The sequence below is a fragment of the Mercenaria mercenaria genome, chromosome 3, assembly GCF_021730395.1.
Source record: "Mercenaria mercenaria strain notata chromosome 3, MADL_Memer_1, whole genome shotgun sequence".
Classification (NCBI taxonomy): Eukaryota; Metazoa; Mollusca; class Bivalvia; order Venerida; family Veneridae; genus Mercenaria; species Mercenaria mercenaria.
Genome location: NC_069363.1, coordinates 3320551 through 3343099, shown reverse-complemented (window position 1 = coordinate 3343099; position 22549 = coordinate 3320551). Strand labels below are relative to the sequence as shown.

Below are 22549 nucleotides of genomic sequence, written 5' to 3'. Positions count from 1 at the left end.
TGTAGTCATTTGCTGAATAATGAAGCCAGTACGAAATCACATAATTGACAACATTATAACATTATGTACTTTATTGCAGGTTTAAAGTTGTTAATATCAGATGATACATTTTTTCCGTTTTAGTCGATCCTTCCTGACCTAAATGCTGACCCAGTGTCACCCTTAACGGTCTCTCAATCCTCAACAAGTACAATTTATGTAAGTATTTTTATTTGTCTTTTGAGAGCCATTACACTCATCACCACACAAGTAGCAACTTGACATTAAAGCGGACCAATTAAGACCTAGTATTGTAATGGCAATGGGCCGAAGCTAATATTTAAAAGAAGACCGATCTGTTATAGAGTCATTGTTTATGCAGTCTAACTTAAAATGTAAACTATAGAGAACGCTATTTATTTTAAACATTTGTGGTTTGATTGTATAAAGTTTCACAATGAGAATGAATTCGTACGGAATCATTATCTCTTAAACATTTGAACCGAACAAAAAGAATAGCAGCACAATATGTTGAGAACAAACGCTTTGAGGACATTATATCATCTGCAAACCATGCAGGTTTTGTAGGTCCGTTTGACGAATTATTGATAGGTGTTGTCCGTCCGTCCTTCCCCCGGATTCTAAGTCAAAATAAAACAGCTGCAGCCTTTTAAGGAGAATCCTATTTTGCCGGGGTGGGGGATGTGTCAAAGCTCAAGGTCAGATGAACCATGAGGCCTAAATTTGTTTCTGGACTCTTTGCTATAAAATACAACAGCTTCGGCTTTCAGAACTCAAATAGTTATTGTTTACCAATTGAGGATGATCAATTTTAGCTCCACTATTCGGAGAATAGGGGGGCTATACTACTCATCCCGGCGTCGGCGTAGGCGTCGGCGTCGGCGTGACCCTTCTTGGTTAAAGTTTTTCGGCAACCTTTGTTTTTCTGTCATATCTTTGTTACTATTGCTTATAACTTACAGTTACTTCACATAAACATTGTCCAGTATACAAACAATGTATGGTTATGGGGTGAGCCTATTATACCCAAGGTCAAGGTCACCAAGGTGTTATACTTAGGTTCTTTTTAAGGTTAAAGTTTTTCGGCAACCATTGTTTTTCTGTCATATCTTTGTTACTTTTGCTTATATCGTACTGTAAGTTCACATAAACATTGTCCAGGATACAAACAAAGTATGTGTAGGGGCTGGGCCCATTATACCCAAGGTCAAGGTCACCAAAGAGTTATATTCTGAATTATTTTCATGTTAATTTTTTTTTTGAAAGCTTCGTATATAGACATATCTTTGGTACTTTAAAAGATAATGACTTCAAATTAAAAGTATTAGTTTATAATTATCTGCTTGTGTGGCTACATACCCCGTAACTCTAATTGTGTTTTTGACAGAATTATGCCCCTTTTGTACTTAAACTTTTTTGCAATCTTTGCTTTCTGGATACTACTTTAATGCAATATAAGATAAAGATTTGAAACTTAAAATGCATCTTTATCATCATCATCTGCATATGTGGTAACAATCCCCATAACTCTGATTTGTATTTTTGACCGAATTATGCCCCTTTTATACTTAAATTTTTTACAAACTTCGTTTTCTGGACATAACTTTGGTACTATATAAGATAATGACTTGAAACACAAAATATATCTTTATCATCATCATCTGCATGTGTTGTAACAATCCTAAAAACTCAAATTTGTGTATTTGATGGAATTATGCCCCTTGGTGTATCTTCCTTTTAAAGTAGAGGTCTCTTATTCAGACATATATTTATTTTACTGTCAAATCCCCGAATAGTGGAGCGCGCTGTCTTACGGACAGCTCTTGTTAATTTTAGGGTCATTGATTTAAAAAGTAAAGGCTTTTAACCTTTACAGGATGACTAAGCACTGTTTTGAAAGAAATCCTTATTATTTTTGTATGGTTAGTAGGTCCAAAGACAAAGTTACAGTGACCTGAGTAGTAAGTATAACAGCGTTGGCTTTCAGATGTTGATTATGAATATGTACCACTACAGAAAGATCCCTATCGATTTTTTAGTCTGTGAATAAAAGGACTAGGTCACAGGAACCTGACTTAATATCTGTCATCTTATATTAAATGGGATTGTTTCCCTTGTGTAAAGTGTATTTTAGTTAAACGTCTTTTTATTGCACGATCAATTTATACAATGATAAATTTAACTTGCTTTAAGGCGTTTTCGTAGACGTTGTGCGTCTTTCTTTAAGACTAGACAATACGAGCAAAATCTTGATGATTATATTTTCAGAATTGTCAAATAATGTGCGAGCCTATATATCAATACAAGACCTGCTTTTTATCAATAAAAGACAGCTAATTCCTGTTACCTATCATATAAGTTCATTTTGTTACATAATATTTCCATGTTGCCAAGAGTGACATATATGCTTCATCCATTTTAGCTGATTGATTATGTCACTATGATATTCAGCATATTACCCAGAGATAACAGATATTAGATAACATTTTTTTTTGTTATACTTATCATCCGTTATTACAACAAACCCAATGTAGTCTTTATATATACGTGGCCAAGTGGATTAAGATCGCTGACTTCAAATTACTTAACACTCACTAATGTGGTTTCGAACCTCGGGGCGTTGAATCTTTTATGTGAGGAAGCCATCAAACTGGCGTACGGAAGATTGATGGTTCTACTCAGGTGCCCGCCCGTAATGAAATAATGAACGGACTTGCATCTGGGGTCTTCCTCTACCATTAAAGCTATACACCGCTATTCTTCATTTTAGAATTAATGTAAGTTTAAAACATATTTAGGAATATGTTATAATCATGCATGTTGCTTCATTCAGAATCAGATTTTTAGCGCTATTCTCTACCATGGTAGTGCTACGATAATTAGATATTAGCAAACATGTATGAGAATGTATATCAATTAAAAATATGCAACGGCCCTGTGTATATGTAGTTTGTTTCTATAATAAATTAGATTAGGTTTAATTTCCTAATACATTGAGCATATATCAGCTTTATTTGCGATATTTTCCAGTGAATGTCATACTAAGAACGAATTCGTGACCTGTACCGATACTTGATAACGCATTATAGATATTTTATCAAAATGAAAGATTTGATCAACACTCTTTTTACTCTGTCGATCGAAATGTCAGATAAAGCGTTTATTCTTAATGACGCTGTTTACAGTTTGAAAGCTATGTTTCGCTCAGTATATTTAGCTAGAATATTGATATATCTAAAAATAATAAGTAAATTTAATACATGTAGTAAAATACCAACTTATATCAATTTACAGAAAGAGCTGAATACGGTCTGTATATCACAAAGGGTGTGATTAGCTAGTCGATTAAAGTCTTCTAGGGAGAGAAGTGCCTTTCAGACCACTGCTGTAATTATTCGTTGAAGAATAAACGAAACAAAATTGTACACCTACGAAAACTCTGGAAAAAATAAAATAGCCAATAAAACCATTAAAGTGTTGTGTTTAGTTTTACTATTTGCAATATGTTAGAAAGTTGACAGTATAACATAAGTAATATAAACACCTCATAAACTTCTCGTCTTACTACAATTCGCCGACCATCTTTTTAAAAGATATTCCTTGTTAACCTTGAAACCATATTGGACAGAGGTTTATGTAAGATAGTCATTAAAAATAAATGGTAAGGATAGATTTTACAGAGCACACATCACCCGAAACACGTTTACTCTGCAGAAGCTGTGGGTAAATTAAGTAACTCTCTTATCTCGACTAAACACTAAACCTGACTTACATAGATCCTTACAAACACCAACACAGTGTTACTTCCCCTTATTGGTACAGTAGACACTGCCACCACGTAAATTTGGCCGACGTTCTTTTTCATGCCACATTGGTAACTTTATGACAATTGTTTGGTTTTTTATTATTGAGATAAGAAACACACATACATTTCAATGACTTTTAATAAATTCTAAATATTCCAAATTCTAAACGAACAGCAATTTTAATAACCAAGCGAAAATTTTGAATTCATATTTTCATAACTCGCCATTCGGCTATTTATATAAAATGTTCTAACTTAAAATCACATGACATTCAAAGAACAAAAAAATCAAGAAAATCGTGCAAAACAATTTCTGCAAGATAACTTCTCTACTCAAAAATAACACACGGACTTACTTAACGGTTTACAACGGAGTACACTTAAACATAACACATAGAGTCTATGAAAACACAAACAAAAATAATTCGCATATCTGCAACAGACGTACATTTTTCATTATTTTAATTTTGTTGTACAAGATCATCTTAGTAAAAATTACTTCCTTTTCAGGTGTTATGACGCGCATCTGCTAAAATGTAAACAATAAAATTGTTTTATGTTTTTAAAGGTTGTGACATATATTTCAATTTGCTTGTAGAATTTGATTTAAGCATATTGCCATTTTAGGATCACATGGTTGTACCATCGTCACGTGATTCGCTTGGAGGCTGGGATGATTGTTTTACAATGTTGAGATTCTTAACTACAGAATCATAAACACTTAATTATATTTTAGGCATATACTTTTGGCATATACTTGTAAAAACACATTACAAACAATACTATACAATACAGTACAATACAATACTTTTATTGCATAAAACATACAAAATGTTTATAGCAAAAACAAACATTAAGCATAGACATAGGATTTGCAGGAGAGCAAAATATTGTGAATGTCATCAAAGGTTAATTGTTTTGAGTTCTAAGTAAGTTCGCGAAGTATATAAACTTAGACAAATTTTTAACAATGTTTTCAGATTTGGCTGACATTAGATTTGTGAATTTTTAAATATTTGGCCATGTAAAATAGTAACGCTTTATATACTGTTTTCTCAAATCAAAATACTTTGGACATATGAACAGAAAGTGATATATTCATTTTCTATCAAACATTTAATCGCGATGTATTTTTTCAGTAAGCTGGTGAACGGTTAATTATTGTCATATGTTACTGGAGGGGATACCTACTTGTAAGATGTTAAATGTTGCCTACAGTGAAGATAAAGCGTCACATGTCCTAATTATCCTGAAAGTTATTCACGACAACATTGTGCTACTACGGCATTATTCATGTATAGTTCGGGCGTGTCAGTAAAGTACTATTAAAACCAACTTGAGTTTGGGGATTGATTGTGGAATATTAAATGCTAGGCGCCTTGATGTAATCGTTCTGATGTATTGTAGCAGTGATTTATTCGTATAAATTCTCTCCATCTATAAATCATGGTAAGTATTTATATTTTCCTGTTTTAACTATCGTTTCAGAATTCTGGCATGACTGTACAATACATCCAACTGCGTGATCCACAATCATCCACGTTCTCTACTAGCACTTCTTCATGCAAGTATCATACAAATGTAGCAGGAGAATATATAGCTTGAAAATTTATATTAAACTTGTGCGTTCCTATCAGTCGCGCATGGACGCTACCTGGAGTAGTAGATATTTATTACTGTATATCCTGTGTGATCAATTTTATAATTTCCTCAAAAATCAGTTTTAACTATTTCAAGATCAATTCTTTTTTTACCATTTAACCATGACCAATTATATTTCCATAATGATAAGGTTTATTATTAAGGCAGTTCTTAGTGCAAGCCCAATATATTGATCAATGTTATCCAGTGCGAAGTAAAAAAAGTCATACGTCCACTTTATTTCTCGATTATTAATTGCACGGGTGTGTAAAAATAGCGACAACCGAAAAACAAATGACAGGAGTCTTATGACGCGCAGACAAAGTATACCAAATATATGTTGTATAAACATATTTTTTATGTTTATAATATAACCAACTTTAATGAGCATAGAATAATTCTGTATGTTTATAATGTAACCAACTTTATTGAACATAGATTGATTTTGTATGTTTATATTGTTACCAACTAGGGTATGATCACTACTACTACTACTACACATATGCGTCATACAGTGTGTATGCATCATCAAAATCAGCTTCAAGTGTAAGGACCTCCACGGTTGGACCAACACAAGCACCAATAGCATCAACACGCTCACGAGACGAAATCAATAAACCAGTTAAACAGGAAACCATCAGAAAGAAATTTCCGGACACATGGTTATTCATAAATGCAACAGCAGAGTATGTTCTCTTTATAAAATGCAGCGCAGAACCTTTACCTTTACCTGATTGTTTATGCCCCCGAAGGGAGGCATAATAGTTTTCAACTGTCCGTTCGTTCGTTTGTTCGTTCGTCCGTTCGTTAGTCACAACGTTAACTTTTTGCATGAAGGCACTTTACTCGCGAACCACTATACCCAGGACCTTCAAACTTCACATGCTGATAGTACTCATTGAGTACACGACCCCTATTGACTTTGGGGTCACCAGATCAAAGGTCAAGGTCACAGGGGCCAACGTTAACTTTTTACATGAAGGCACTTTACTCGCGAACCACTGCATCCAAGACCTTCAAACTTCATATGCTAATAGTACTTATTGAGTACACAATCTCTACTGACTTTGGGATCACCACGTCAAAGGTCAAGGTCACAGGGGCCAATGTTAACTTTTTGCATGAAAGCACTTTACTCGCGAACCACTAAACCCAGGACCTTCAAACTTCACATGCTGATAGTACTCATCGAGTACACGAATTCTATTGACTTTGGGGTCACCAGGTCAAAGATCAAGGTCACAGGGGCCAACATTATCTTTTTGCATGAAGGTATTTTACTCGCGAACCACTGCGCCCAAGACCTTCAAACTTCACATGCTAATAGTACTTATTGAGTACACGACCCCTATTGACTTTGGGGGGGGGGGGGGGGTCACCACGTCAAAGGTCAAGGTCACCAAGTCAAAGGTCAAGGCGCTATGGGGGGGCATTTGTCACCATTAGTGACAGCTCTTGTTTTTTAAATCAGTGCTATCTCTGTAAAGGGACAGAATAAGTGTCCCAAAGTTTTTGTGTACAGGATTTGCTGTTATGATAATGCACCCTTGGCTAGGTAATGAAATTACATACAAATTTCACACAATTTCGAAATACTTACACTGACTATGGACATAAGATATCATGTTTATACAGTTTAAAAAAAATATGATCATGTTTTCACATGGTATGCTTTAATATTTTTGCTAAGGCAAGAGAGAAATGTTCACATACATTTTCGATAAATGCTATGTTACTTTATATGCATTTGTTATGAAGTTCATCCGGTAGAGCAAGCCTTGACATGAAGGTACCAGACACAGTTACAACATGGGTTGCCAGTTGTTTCGCCGTCAGTGCACAGTCCAAAATAACTACCGCTGCACGCAATGCTGAAGTAAGTAAAAAAGCTAGACCTTTCAGCATCATACCTGTTTATGAATTTATTAATAATATCTCTTCCAACAAGTCTGAATGAGAATTTCTCCAATATTTAACAATATCATGATTGTGGATTTGACCTCTGATAGCAACAAGATCTGCACGCAAAGGCAAACATTTTTAGTTGATTTCATATTATGTAAATATCTATTTTAGTTGGAAGTGTTCCTGCCGTTCTTCATCAGTTTGCAGTTACCATTTTCTGTCATACGAAACGAACAGTTGGTCCTGCAGGCAAATATTTTCAACTATCATACGGAGGACCTCTATGTACGTACAAATATAGGTGTTATTGTTTGTATATTATAATATACCAAGCATTCTCAGTACTACATTGTTCAGGGTAAGCCGTCATCAAAACTAACCTTTCCGAAAGTTTTAAAGTGCATATTCTCTGTAGAGCGAAATTACCATCAAACAGCATAAAAAAGCGGGAATGCAGCCCATACATAATTAATTTAGCATCATTGAGGCTTCTTTATATAATTTCCTTGTTAAATGGTCCAAAACCTATCTTCGAAAACAATAGTTTGAATTAACGTATAAGAAAAACCATCACTGTGAACGATCACCAAAAAATAACAAAGTTTTTCGGATGAAATAAAACGTTGTTTAAATAGAACATTAAGAAATTATGATGCATCAGTTAACGAGGCTACTCTTTGGTTTATAATTTTGAAATATATACTACTTTGATACAGGTATTAGTATTATCACTTTCGGGGTAAGAGTCTTAATTTTGGTAATTACATAACAAAATGGATAAAACTGTTTTACAAAGAAGCAAAAAGTTGCACTATAAATAACGGTCATATGTCAGAATTTTTTGAAGTCGAAAGAGGTGTACGACAAGGATGTCCCCTTTCCCCTTACTTGTTTATTATTTGTATAGAGAGTTATTATCAAATTGTATTCTAAAAACCAATGAGGTAAAAGGAATACATATCAATGATATTGAAGTTAAAAATGTATTATTTGCTGACGATGCCACTTTTATAACTAATGGATCAAGAAAGTCTTTTGAAACGTTAATAGGTATATTAGACAATTTTAGTAATATTTCCGGTCTAAAACTAAATGAAAAAAGTGTCAAGTACTAAAAGCTGGTTCAATACGTAATACAAGTTTAATATACTGCACAAATAAAAAATTTAGATGGACATTCGATTCTGCGCAATCTCTTGGAATTACCTTTTATACAGATACACAAAAGTCACAATCTAAAAATTTAGAAACAAAAATTGAACCCTTTAAGAATTGCCTCAAACAGTGGCAGCATAGGAAACTGACGCTACTGGGAAAAGTCACAGTTATAAAAAGTTTTGCTCTACCAAAATTGATTTACTATTTATCTGTTTTACAAACCTCACCAAAACAAACAATAAACCAATTAGAAAAAAAAACACGTTTGAATTCATATGAGATAAGAAACCGGATAAAATTAAAAGGGAAACAATAAAGAAAAACTATTTAAATAGAGGTAAAAAAATGATAGATCTTTCCAAGTTTAATAGAGCATTAAAGGCCTGCTGGGTTAAAAAGTTACTGGATAATAATAACAAATCAATAATAAAAGCTATTTACATAAATAAACTAGAAAAAATAGGAGCAAACTTGATATTTGAATAATTTAAATGAAGGAGAAATATTTAAAAATTATAAGACAAATCCCTTTTTTTAAGAGATATCATTACAGCGTGGATTGAAATCGGTATTCAGTCCGAATCACAAATGTAAATAAAGAGATAATATGGAACAACAAGAAAATAAAAGCAAACGACAAAACATTTTTCTATAGAACATGGTTCGACAAAGGTGTGTTATATCTTGAACATTTATATGATTTCCGAAAAAATCAATTCTATACATATGAAGACGTTAAAAATTTGTATAGCCTTCCTGAACATGACTATCTCAAATACATGTCTTTAATAAAAAGTACACCTACAGAACAAAAACAAAAAATCAAGATAGAAAATGTACCTTTAACTTCAGAAAGAAAAGCTATTTTGAAAAGGTTTACGGACACAAAAAGGGCAAATAAATTCCTATATGAACATCAAATAAAAAAAGAAACACTAACAAATAAAGCTGAAACGAAATAGGAGAGTATTACTTCGAAAGCAAATTTAATATGGAAATTAATATATAAGAATATCTTTACAGCAACGATAGATAGTACATTTAGAAACTTCCGGTACAAATTTATACACAGAATAATAGCGACAAATAAACTTCTACTAAAACAAGGCCTTATCGAATCAAACCTTTGTGATTTCTGTCAGATGCAAGTTGAATCCATTGAACATCTTTTCTGGGAATGTCCACATATACAAACATTTTGGAGAGATTTGAGAAAATTTCTTCAACAAAAAAACGTACAATTAGAACTCACATATGAGATAGTGGCTTTTTTAATTACGGGACCAGTTCTACAAAGTCAAGCTAAAAATGGTATCATTTTAACAACAAAATACTTTATTTACAAAAATAAAATAAATAAAACTATGCCAATTTTAGAATATTTCTTAAATTATTTGAAGATAAGATTGGAAACGGAAAAGTTAACAGCGTTACAACATGACAAATTAAATGAATATTACAATAAATGAAATGGATTCCCCCTACAAAATAACTACACAATATAAAAACTCTCCCTAAAATACTTTTAGATTAGAATATGGCAGTTGGATACAAAACGTAGATATACAACACTATATCTGCCGATATCACATATGTATACATGGATATGTGTGAGTGTGTGTATGATTGCGTGGGAGGTTGTTGTATGAGAATGTGTATCTTTGAGGGTGAGTGTGAGATTGATATGAGATTTCAAAAGAGATTTCCTGATGTACATTAAACAAATGATAGTATATGAGCATCATGTTATAAAAATGAAAAAATAGAAGTAGACATATATTCGATCTATAAAACTAGCTGGTAAAATTGTATTTGTATTATGTAAACGTTATTATTATTGTCTGTATGATGTACATGAAGAGAAAACAATAAATAATAAAAAAAAGAGTCGCATCGACACATTTTGTGGCAACTTTCAAGCTTTTTCAGTAAAGGAATACCTCGTGTGCCTTACCAAGCATTCTTTCAGCCATGTGCGGGCTTCTGGGTAGAAAACCACAGACATTGAATAAGCCAGCAGGGAAAGTCAGTGTTATCTATGCCTCATTTTTGAAGGACAAAATACATAAATCCGTCTAATACTTCAAAGGTAGATTGGGAACGGCACGCGAAAGAGTCTATACCTTCAGTATCTATGATATATGCTCATCGATCGTTCATAAAAAATATCATCAGATATGAACTTAAATCAGCCAAACACTCCTTACACAACTCCATACACTTTATTGAATTTTATTAATATTTATGTTGGTAGACCACAACAACTGAGAAACCGTCATTGGTTATAACCTTCCAGCACTTTAGTGCTATTACTTATTCATACAATGTCTACGTATACAAGTTTTAATGTGTATTAGTTTAAACTGTTTATTTCAAAGATAATTATTCACAAAATAATACGAACAACGAAAATAAATCCTATATATATCTTTAAAATAAACAAAATGATTCTTGAATAATGGGCATATTCTCCGAAACATATAAACGTGCTTATAATTAAATAAAGGTTGTTTAAATTTACAATATTTTGAGTTCGGGCGAATTTGTTTGTTTTAAAGGTATTGGTCACATTAAAGAAAAGTTCCCAGTTTCGTGGACTAGCAGTCGTGAAGCGTGGAAGACGACGAAAGCTTGAGGAAAGATGTGGAAACGTAGTGCTCTGTATCTTTGTACGGAAGTATTTAAACGTTTATTCTATTAACATGTTACATGTAGATAACAACACTATGTATTACGACATACACTAGCATAAAACTACTGTTACTTTCTTTTTCAAGGGGTTTTTATCTTGGAAGACAACGGTATTGACAAGGAGGTCACGTGGTCTTAACATTGTGCGTCCGAATGCAAAACGTAAAGGTGTACTTACCCTATAACGCATGATTTAAACAAGTCTGAAATGAAATGAATATTTATCGACAAACTATTCATTTCGTTTAGCGATTTCACACATTATATGCTAGAATAGCATCTACGCGTGTTTCTTTTACACTAAAACATCTACAGTAACAATCGTTTTGCGCATCAGCCATTTCCCCCGAGATTCTTCAAAAACCACAAAAACAGATTGCGTTATCCCTACAATCTCAGCGATATACCAGCTGATGCCGATCTCAACTGTTTCAAACATACGTCATGGAATTTATTTTCAGGCAAAAGCCGGCCGTGGTACCGCAGCCTTTTTCCCAATTGTACCAACTGAAACTGGGAAAGTAAAAATAACAATTACAGCCGATTCATCATTATTCAAGGACACTGTTATCAAATATCTTCGGGTAGAGGTATACAGATACAAAACCCATTTATTTCTCTTTTAAAATAACGAGTGACTTCTTAAAATAATACTGTGGCAACAATCAGTAAGCGATAGTAACTATGCTGAACAAAGTGACTAACCTGTATTTATTCTACAAATGTCGTAATAATTACTGGAAGTACTTTTTTTAAAAAACTTAGCAGACAATTAAATCAATATGCTGTTAATAACATTGTAAAAAACTTCATACTTGATGAAGTAATATTGAGGATAACAATTGATAGATATGTTTATAAAATATAACTTAGTTGTTGACAAGCTAAACAATATAAGTTTATAAATATTCTAAAACATGATTTACGAAATCTTTAGACAGTCGTAGACTACCAAATGAATGACTGACGTGCTTATTACAAGAAAAATAAATTTTACTTAATATGTTAGAATTATTCCATTTAGTCTGAAGGCGCACCGAAGGATGTTGCTTACCCATTCCTCATAGATTTAACGCAGGAAACTACGTTTGATACACGCTTTGACTTGAACTATCCACCAAATACAGTTGACGGTTCTCAGCGAATGAGGGTTTCTTTGATTGGTAAAAATTATTTGCGTTGAATATTCTATTTCTAAAAAAACTATATACTGGACTTATTTACTCGGTGTTACCTTTAAATAGTTGAATATGTGCCTGAAATTCTATCTCTACAAAATGTATAACATGTATATAGTAAGGAACATTGTTATTTCAATGTTTAAGATAAACATTGTGGAATGTTTTGCAGACTCTTCCTTCTCCTATTTATTTTCGCTTTCAAAGAAAATTCCTATGTGTTTCATTTCCTATTTCATTTTGGTATGTAATTTCACAAACTATGGGCAAAAAAGGGCATTAATTGTAGTTATTTGTAGTTATGGTTTAAACATTAATTATTCAATTAATCTAGGTGATATAATGGGTCCAACGATCGACGGGTTGGATAGACTTGTGAGAATGCCTTATGGATGCGGTGAACAAAACATGATTTCTACAGCCCCTTCTGTATTTGTGTACAGGTATTTATCAGCAGTTGGCAAACTCACAGACGAGTTAAAGGAAAAGGCCGAACAATTCATGAGGATAGGTAAGACATTGGTGACTGACAAAAGTGTTTGTTATTTTCACGTTATGTTGTAGTTTGATAGGACGTACAGCTGTACACTGTAAATTAAATGAAGTCTTTATTTGCCATTACTTAAAACTTGCGAACGTACTTCACCGTAACAATTTTCATAAATTGTACAATTTTCATTAATCATCTTTGTCTATGCCATACGCAGGTGAATCATTACCTATGAAAACTGATTAATCTGATAAGTATCAAGGATTAATTGACTTAATTGTGCCATATCATTTTCATCAAAAAAATTTAGTTTGTACAAGCCTTTGAAGGTGAAATTGGGAAAAATCATGTATAACTTTTGGACTCTATTATGTAGTTAAAAGGGCAGTACTATCCCTATTGTTTAGCTTGCATACGTTATACAATGTATATATAAATACATGTATTACAGGCATGCAACGCCAGTTGAGATACCGGCATACCGATTGGTCTTTCAGTGCATGGGGTGGGAGCGGCTCTGGTAGCACATGGTATGAATACATCGTTTTGTAACACATCACTTTTTTCTCGAAATGTTTTATTTTTATAGTGCTATAACATCTTCAAACATTAATCTAAGTATTTCATCAACGTTGGATATCATGCGTTAATTTCTAGCGGTCGTCTGTGTCAGTCATGTTAAATACTCCGTCATGTCTGCTACTTAAAATAGAAACAGCATCGGTAAATGTATGTATGTGTGTGTAGGTATAAGAAGAAAGATTTTTAGTGGCTTAAGCTAAGTAATGACCACTACGGTTATAAAATAGTGGTAGTTATTATATATTTATTGATCCTTGGGAAAATACTTGAATCTTGACAATCCGTCTGGACAATCACGTAATATTTATAAAAATACTAAAAAGACTTATATACTGTAAAAATAGATAATTCGATATTTTGTAGTTTGTCAAAATTAAATATATCTCATCAAAATAGATCAGTGATAAGGCATACCGATTCACTGAACAGATATTATATGAGCCGTGCCATGGGAAAACCAACATAGTGGGTGTGCGACCAGCATGGATCCAGACCAGCCTGCGCATCCGCGCAGTCTGGTCAGGATCCATGCTGTTCGCTTTTAAAGCCTATTGGAATTGGAGAAACTGTTAGCGAACAGCATGGATCCTGACCAGACTGTGCGGATGCGCAGGCTGGTCTGGATCCATGCTGGTCGCACACCCACTATGTTGGTTTTCCCATGGCACGGCTCATATATTGTTGTGTGTGCTTTAAAGCCAGTGACAACACTTTTCCTATGTATTTGTAAACAGTTCGACCATAAAAAGTTTTATTTTCTTATTGAAGCAACGAATTTAGCTTCTGAAATTTCCAAAAGCCGATATGGCAGATTACTACGAAGTATCAGAATAGAATCAAAATGCTTAAGAAAACGTTAAAAAACTATCTGAAAATTCTTTCAGAGTACTGTAAAGAAAGAATTATTCATTTGCTATATCAGACAGAGAATTTCGTCATAAAATTGTTATTATATAACTAGAAAAGTTAACTTATTACAAGACATTGTTTATTAATTATCATGTAATAGTTTAATCAATTATAATGTAATAAGTCTGCCCTCGAGGAAATCTCTGTTTTCTTTGTTTATAAGACTTTTATTGCAACCATTGCATAAAAGCTACTAGCACTACTAGCATTGCATTGTATCAGGCTGGGAGAACACTTTATATATCAGACGTCCTTACGTCAGTGACAGAAAATTACTTTCTATTATCTACAGACATGTTGTTTTTCACTGAACTAATAGCACTTAAAAATGTGTATGTTTAGGTTGACTTCCTTTGTGTTAAAAGTATTTTCGATGGCTTCGAGCTACGTTGAAATTGACGATCAGATAGTCACCGAATCGGCAGATTGGCTTATTAGTATTCAAAATGCTGACGGGAGTTTCCCTGAGAAGGGCAGTGTTGGTAGCAGATCTCTGCAGGTTATTGTTATCTTATGTATACATACATGAGCCTCGCCATGAGAAAACCAATATAGTGGCTTTGCGACCAGCATAGATTCAGACCAGCTTGCGCATCCGCGCAGTCTGGTCAGGATCCATGCTGTTCGCTAACAGTTTCTCTAATTGCAAGGTTTTGAAAGCAAACAACATGGATCCTGACCAGACTGCGTGGATGCGCAGGCTGGTCTGGATCCATGCTGGTCGCAAAGCCACTATGTTGGTTTTCTCATGGCACGGCTAACATTATTTTAAGTATATTATAATATATACTAATAAGCTTAGAGTTGATATATGTGATAATGAATAAACTTTGAAGTTAATAACAAAATGACGGTAGAATTACTTTTGATCCTAAACTTTATTCTATGACACTTTGTGGATGATAGTATATTGAGAAAAACACTAATCCAAACTGCGATTGATCAAAACTCTTTCAAACTGTTGCATTATACGTATACTTATCTAATCTAATATTGAAGACATAAATAAAATATTTAAGGGTGGTGCGAGCGGAACCATTGAAAGAATGACAGCATACGTACTCATAGCGTTATTAGAGGGCAGGAAAGCTTCCTCCAATGTAGAGGTACATAATTTATATGTAAATGATATTTTTGATATCTGAATTTGTATCAATGTAATGTAGTAAAAACAAGGAAGATAATCCAACAAGGAAAGCCACGTTCTAAAAACGCAGTCTCCCCAAACGTGCAAACGATCAACACGCACAACCACGCACGCACCACACACATACAAGGACAAAACAAACAAATAAAGGAACACAGTGGGGCACCGCCTTGAAACGGTCAGTGACAAAACTACTACTGGGGAGCTTAAATCGGTTTATGGTGTAAGTTTATGTCTCTGCAACATGGATACTTAACCGGAATCACTAAGCAATACTATGTAATTGTCAGAGTCTGATAATATTTATTATTAGTTTTATATATAGATTTGATGTGAAATTATCCTAACCTGCTATACATATTTATATCTTTATTTGTTCACACTATTCAAATATTTAAAACTTTTAATGTAAGTATCATCCCAGTATCATGTAAATTTTCAGTTTTGTCCTGACTGTCTTGATCGGCTTGACAGCGCCATTATGAAAGCATCCAATTATGTATCGAACAATTTGAACAATCAAACATCAGTTTATACTGTTGCAATATCTACGTATGCATTAACGTCTGCTGGACATAAGGGGGCGGAGCGAGCCAGAAATATGTTAGATGGCTTATCAGTGGGCGGCGCAGGCAAGTATATTCAGACAAGCAACAATGTGTGTTAATCTGACTTTTACCGTTTCGATATATGTACTAAATTTCAAAGCTGAGGGAAAAAGATACGCTAAAATGTGAAAACCCTAAGAGTCATTTTAGTGATGTTCTGATATATTTTATATGAAAGGTCAACTTCATACACGCATCTTAATCATATTGTCGTTTGCGTATAGCAGTTTATTATTTTGCTTAAATTAACACAGTTATATGTATTATTGTCCAAACTTCATTTAAGAAACCATAAATCCTTCTTGTACTGAAATGATTTATTTATTTCTTATTGAACATCCAACACCAGCCCTTCATTAAAATGAATATCATGTAGAATACTTTTGAATATTTTCTGAGATGGCTGTACAATCAGACTTCGTCTCACTTGTAGTTGTATACATTTCCGTTTTCAGGTCAAAAATATTGGCAAGAACCAAATCAACCTCCAGTATCTAGATATCATTACGGACCATCTACACAAGCCGTGTCCATTGAAATGACAGCATACGGTTTGCTAGCATTCGTTGAGTCAGGGAATACTGCAACGTCTTTATTGATACAAAAATGGTTAATTAGTCAACGAAATCCATATGGAGGGTTTATTTCTACACAGGTATCTTTTTCACTTTACGAAAACGTCCATTGGTAATTAGTTCAACATTCACCTACAACACTGAAAAGTTTCATTTATAAGATCCACATAAAGCTAATTCAGAAGTTTCATTAGAACATTCATTCTTATTAGCGCTATATATATAACCTATGCAAAACAATATCTGGTTAACAGTACATAATATTTTCAAGCGTACTTTGCTTGATAGTCAATAATTTCAGCTGTGTTTTGATAGGAAAATATGTTGTTTTTGTTTTCAAAGATCCACAAATAATATTTCCTACCTGTCCAGATTCAGATTAATTATTTTAGAATAGGAAAAGTGGAAAACCATAGCTCGCCAAACACGACATAAAAGAAAATGCTGAATGCCCGGTTTGATTGAGCCTGTTCATGGGCTGATGTAGTAATGTAAGCTATCGGCCACGCTCCCTAAGCATGTGTTGAGCAGAAATCAACATTTACACTAAAGACTGTACGTTTTTATTATTCTAGGAAAATAAAGTATTGTTTTCTTTTAGGACACGGTGATTGCTTTACAAGCATTGTCTGAACTTGGTGCACAGATCAAAGCTGATGATCCAAACATGAATATAATACTCTCATATACAGACAACAAACTACGGAAAAAGAAATTTAAGGTCAACACAAGAAATGCAATGATTATGCAGACAGCAGATGTAAGCCAAGTTACAATGATTATCTTTGCCTAAACAATTATCCATACCTAATTTTAACATTTATATAACTAAGTATAAATGAATGTCGTTTATTAATCATTCAATGTTTTCCTAACAACCATAAACAATGTTGAGCCAGTAATTAATGACGGAGACAGTACTATAGGTTTTTTCTGTTAGAATTCAGTTATATATAAGAAGCATCGACACTCAAACTCTTGAGCATCATAGAAATTGTGTTTTACAGCCTTTGAGCATGCATGTTATAACTGTTAACTTCATGCTACTGTGTTTGAGTTGTTAGATTGTAATAGCTTTAATTTCAGTTCAGTTTATTATAAACCAAAAAGGAATAAACAAATAACAAATAACTTTACTCAAAGTCACAATATGACATACACATTTAAAACAATTTAGAAATTAGACTGTTTTCACTTTGAACCTCTTACAAATAAAACTCAAATATGTTTGCAAAACTTCAGTTGTTTCAGTACAAATATGCCGACTGAATGAACTGAATATAAAACTATTGCACTCAGTGTTTTGCTACGATGTGAAAAAGTCAACTGGCAAATATAAAATAATGTCGTTTTGCTCCTCAAAACATAGGAAATAATTAGAATTTAGCAGATATAATTCAAAAATTATCTATGTATAGGACTATGTATACTAGGTTGTTAGTTAAAAGGTATGCGTCCATGTTACATTGGTGCAGGATACTATGAGGTTATTTAACAGTGTTGAGTACAATGCGGAATTCTATTGGACGACAACAGCAGTAATAATCTATATTTGGACGAGTCCAATTGAATTCAGTATTGTACTCAACACTGTTAAATTACCTCTTTATTTCACACCATAAAAAGATATACTTCATACATGTTAACTGCAAACAGCAACACACATTAATTTAAAATATTTTCTTCTGTGATACATTTAGCCCTCGGTGCAAAAAAATTCGAAAACAACTTTTCGTAAAATTTTGAACCGAAACCATGTTAACTGGATAGGAAATGTTCTAACTAAGAAATTGAGTGCTAACACTAACATGTTTCGTTCAAAAACAAAAAAGTTATCGCATTTCTTCAAAACATTTACTGCTGTCGCAAAATACAAGGGGAGTAACTCCAAATCTCTTTATAAGGAATCGGAAGAGTTGTTCAGTCCAATATGAAAAAGATATGGATTTTTTTAAGACTGGAGTCTTATATGGAGTTTGTGGATTGTAGATTTCGAATGTTACAATATATACTTAAGAAAATGTGACACACAGAACAATGCTGGTTTCTATTGTTTTGTCCCGTGATATGAAGAAAAGCTTTCAATTTGTTGAAAATATAAAGGTATGAAATAATAGATATTATATATTGCATTTTTGTTGATAAATATCAAATCTGGGCAGTGAATAATAAGACAGAGATTTTTAGTTAACATTGCATACTCACCTCTCCCATGTTTCATTGACTACTCGTATTTTAATCTCCTCACCACTCTTTAGCAGTTATATTTTTTTTCTGTTCAGTAACATAGGACTTGTACTTAAAACATATCCTCTTAAAATGAATTTTACAGCTATTTCAGATCTACTGTAGTATTTTGTATTAAAAAAAAAAACATATTATTTTCGAATATCGCTACTTCAAATATAGCACTTAAAAAAACCCATAAAAAACTCCTGATGTTACATTTATTCAATGGGGCTGTCACACTCATACCATTTAATAATTTACTTTATTTATCATGATATTGCTTAAAGGATCTGGACAGATTTTGGCCAAAACGCTGATCTCCCTTTAAAATTGAAATTTGGTACTAACATTTGGACATGTTTTTGTTTAAAAAAAATGCTAAATTAAGAGAAAGAATATGTCCCATCTTGGAATCGACCACGGGTTGTTTATGAATAATAAACAGGGATTTAAACAAACTAACACCATTTGTGAATACTGGCATTGGTATGAACTGCAGACAAGCATAATTTGTGAATAATGGCAATGTAAATAACTGCAGACAGAGAATATTTGTGAACAATGACATAGGTGAAGACCCACAATATTTGTGAAATATGGCACTGGTAATTACTGAAGAGTGACACTTTTTGTAAATATTGACATTGATGAAAACTACGCACTTTAATGTAAATAATTGCATTCGTATAAACTGTAGATTAGTGAGAAATAATCACATTTTTTAAAACTAGCGCATACATGTAATCAGTGACAGCACTTGCCAAAGCGTGAGATATATTTCTTTAAAAGATTACGGCATATTAAAAAAACGGACCACCAGATCTGAAATTACAACTTACCGCTTTTCATGAACGCTTAAATATCATTTGAAAGGATAAAACTTTAGCTATCTTTGCAAATATGAGGCTTATTGTGACATACGAAACAGAAATAACATGTGCTTTACAGCAAATGTTTAGTAAAGTTAAGAACAGATGCAATTTATAATCTTAAATTACAGATCTCGACCGATACAAAGACGATAAGCATTCATGCCTGGGGGACAATAGGGACCACAGCTATACTAACGGTACGTTTCCAAATATCGTTAACCATCTCCAGATGACAGATCTATTATGCTTAATTTGCGTTGCCTTCGCACTTTCAAATGACCTCAGGAAGTCAGTGATATTACACGACTGTAATCTAGAGTCGTAAGCTAAACAATTTGTAAAAAATATCTAAAGTATGTTTGTGTATTGGTGTGGGTGAAGGTTATTCATAAGGTTTTATTTTTCTTCAAATCCCATATAGCTCGGCTCACTTTTACTCCACAGGTGTCTTTATTTTACAACATATTCATGGACCTTGAAGGCAGAAGTTTGCGTTTGGAAGTGACTTTACTGAAGGAAACTATAAACGGATTTACACTTAGGTCTTGCGTGAGGTATGATGTTGTTTCTCTTGTATGGACTGATGATTAATATGATTTTGAAAATGCGTTTCGAAAAAAATCGGAGGAAAGTAGAGTAGGTGTCATGCGTTTTCGTTATGTCTTTACGCTGTACACTATTGGGTTCAAGGTCTAATACTACTGGATTCAAATTTAATTGTTACGATATTTGATATTTAGATATTTTGATTTTTTTCGAAAGATAGTGAAGCTATTTAATCCTAAAGAATAAAGTATATTTGACTGTACTAGCTGGTTGGAAAACGATGTCAGTGGAATGATTGTAGTTGAGATTGGTATACCATCAGGATTTGAGGCTAATAGATGGGGGATTTCACCACATGATCTTCTTAAAAGAACTGAAATAGAAGATAGAAAAGTTATACTATACTACGATGAGGTAACTGTTCTTACTTTTAATGGATATGATAAGACTCATTACGGTTGTGAAACAATCTGTCAATATAATTGTAATGTAAGGAGACCGAAACAAATAAAACTCATATGAAATTTGTACAGATTATGCAGAAATAAAAATACTTCCATTGAAATGTAGCACTTTCCTCTTTTATGTACATAAGTATTGCTTATGATGCTTCTATTTTGGATTTACATTATTATGTGTGTAACAAAAGTATACCGAATCTTTTAAGGTGACCTTTAGCGGGATATGTACAGTTATACCTGTTGTGAGAGACAAGATGGTTGCCAATATCAAGCCGGTGCCGTGCAAGGCCTACGAATACTATGAGCCAAGTATGACAGTTTATGTCTTTTATGACCACTTGACATTTTTCATTTAGATAATATACTTCAAAAACGCCTTATATCATAAAAAAATTTTTTTCCGTTGAAACAATTGTCGTGAAATGAACTGGGATCGAACCTGCTCTAACTCTAACAAAAAGGCAGTCGTGTCACTTATTCTTATTATTATTGTAATATATATACAATGTATATATATCATAATTCGATGTCTTTTTACACTCTCTCTCATTGGACGTAAATAATATTATTCATCAGGCAATGAAGTAACAGTGTTTTACCTCCCTTTGTCGGCGAAGAATGCAAACATTTGTGACATATGTGGAGTGGAATGTGGCTGTAAGTCACCTAAAGAGAAATTGTGGTTTCCACAGGTAAGCTGCACTGGAGATGAATTTTAACTTCGTACATGATATAAGTATTAAAAGTAGTCAAAACTACAAAAACTTTTTTAAAAAAGTCATTTTATTTTTAACCAACGTTCGGCTACATTCGTACCTGGAAATAGATATGACAAATAATTTTTTTATGTCCTATTATCATGTCACATAAAATTATTCTGTCTTTAACTGTTTTCTGTCATTGATTGTTTAAATGATAATAGTAACAAATTGGCTTGTGTATAATTCTTTGCCAGTTTAGGAAGACAGGATATCAATTTCACACTAAAGATGAACTTTTTATTTTCAGTCTTGGTGCAAGAAGAAGATATAAATTAGAATACATTTTAAATAGCTTTCTTGAACAAATATGTCCGTGTACTATACTTTCTAAATAGCTTTGATGAAAAATGAAAAGCTGTTGTTGCTAATGTGACTAAACTAAATTCTTATTTGTTAATACTTTAAACATAAATAAACATTGACGTAACATTATATTCAGTTGTTATATATAGACAATACCTTTCCAATATATGGTCAAAATATCTTCAATGTTTGTTTTGATCGTCTGATCCAGTGCTCTTGTCGTTACTGAAAATACAATTCTAACCCTATGTCCAATGCAAGTTGCGCGTCACTGGTGCAGCTAATATTTCTTTTAGTTATTTTTTCTGGTGCTGTCAATGTTTTTTATTCATTTTGAAAATAAGACTGAATATATGCTGTCTGGAAAATGAATTATTATTGTTGTCGCTCGCTTTAAATGCAAAAATGAACGTTTTTAAATGCTTAAGTAGTAGTGTTAAACAGACCAGTCAAGTTTAATTTAAAAAAAGATAATCCTTTTTGTCCACAGTTAATAGATCTACATCAAATCTATGTCAAATTCTTATAGATTCCGTGATAATTACGATGGATTTAACTATTCTGATCACACTCTATACCGATATAGATTACAACCAATCAAAAATCATGTAGATAATGATAATATAGGTTTTACAAAAATATGATGTGTTATTAGAATAAATAAGGGATCAGAAAACACAAGTCTTTT

The 22549-nt window shown here is 33.0% G+C and overlaps 1 protein-coding gene across 1 annotated transcript in view; it reads left to right on the top strand.

Moving 5' to 3' along the window:
- The window catches only part of LOC123525573 (CD109 antigen-like), a 29933-nt gene extending 7943 nt beyond the window's left edge, over window positions 1-21990 (top strand). Inside the window, exons 3-23 of the mRNA XM_053537751.1 lie at window positions 124-198; window positions 5294-5369; window positions 5919-6132; window positions 7205-7322; window positions 7523-7636; window positions 11068-11178; window positions 11662-11790; window positions 12225-12363; window positions 12713-12889; window positions 13320-13398; window positions 14702-14858; window positions 15379-15465; window positions 15949-16138; window positions 16570-16769; window positions 17291-17449; window positions 19919-19987; window positions 20235-20344; window positions 20603-20750; window positions 21004-21106; window positions 21374-21489; window positions 21806-21990. Coding sequence (XP_053393726.1) covers window positions 124-198; window positions 5294-5369; window positions 5919-6132; window positions 7205-7322; window positions 7523-7636; window positions 11068-11178; window positions 11662-11790; window positions 12225-12363; window positions 12713-12889; window positions 13320-13398; window positions 14702-14858; window positions 15379-15465; window positions 15949-16138; window positions 16570-16769; window positions 17291-17449; window positions 19919-19987; window positions 20235-20344; window positions 20603-20750; window positions 21004-21106; window positions 21374-21489; window positions 21806-21829 — 2595 coding nt within the window. The 3' untranslated portion in view covers window positions 21830-21990. The remainder of the gene's footprint in view (window positions 1-123; window positions 199-5293; window positions 5370-5918; window positions 6133-7204; window positions 7323-7522; window positions 7637-11067; window positions 11179-11661; window positions 11791-12224; window positions 12364-12712; window positions 12890-13319; window positions 13399-14701; window positions 14859-15378; window positions 15466-15948; window positions 16139-16569; window positions 16770-17290; window positions 17450-19918; window positions 19988-20234; window positions 20345-20602; window positions 20751-21003; window positions 21107-21373; window positions 21490-21805) is intronic.
- The last annotated feature ends 559 nt before the right edge of the window (window positions 21991-22549 follow it).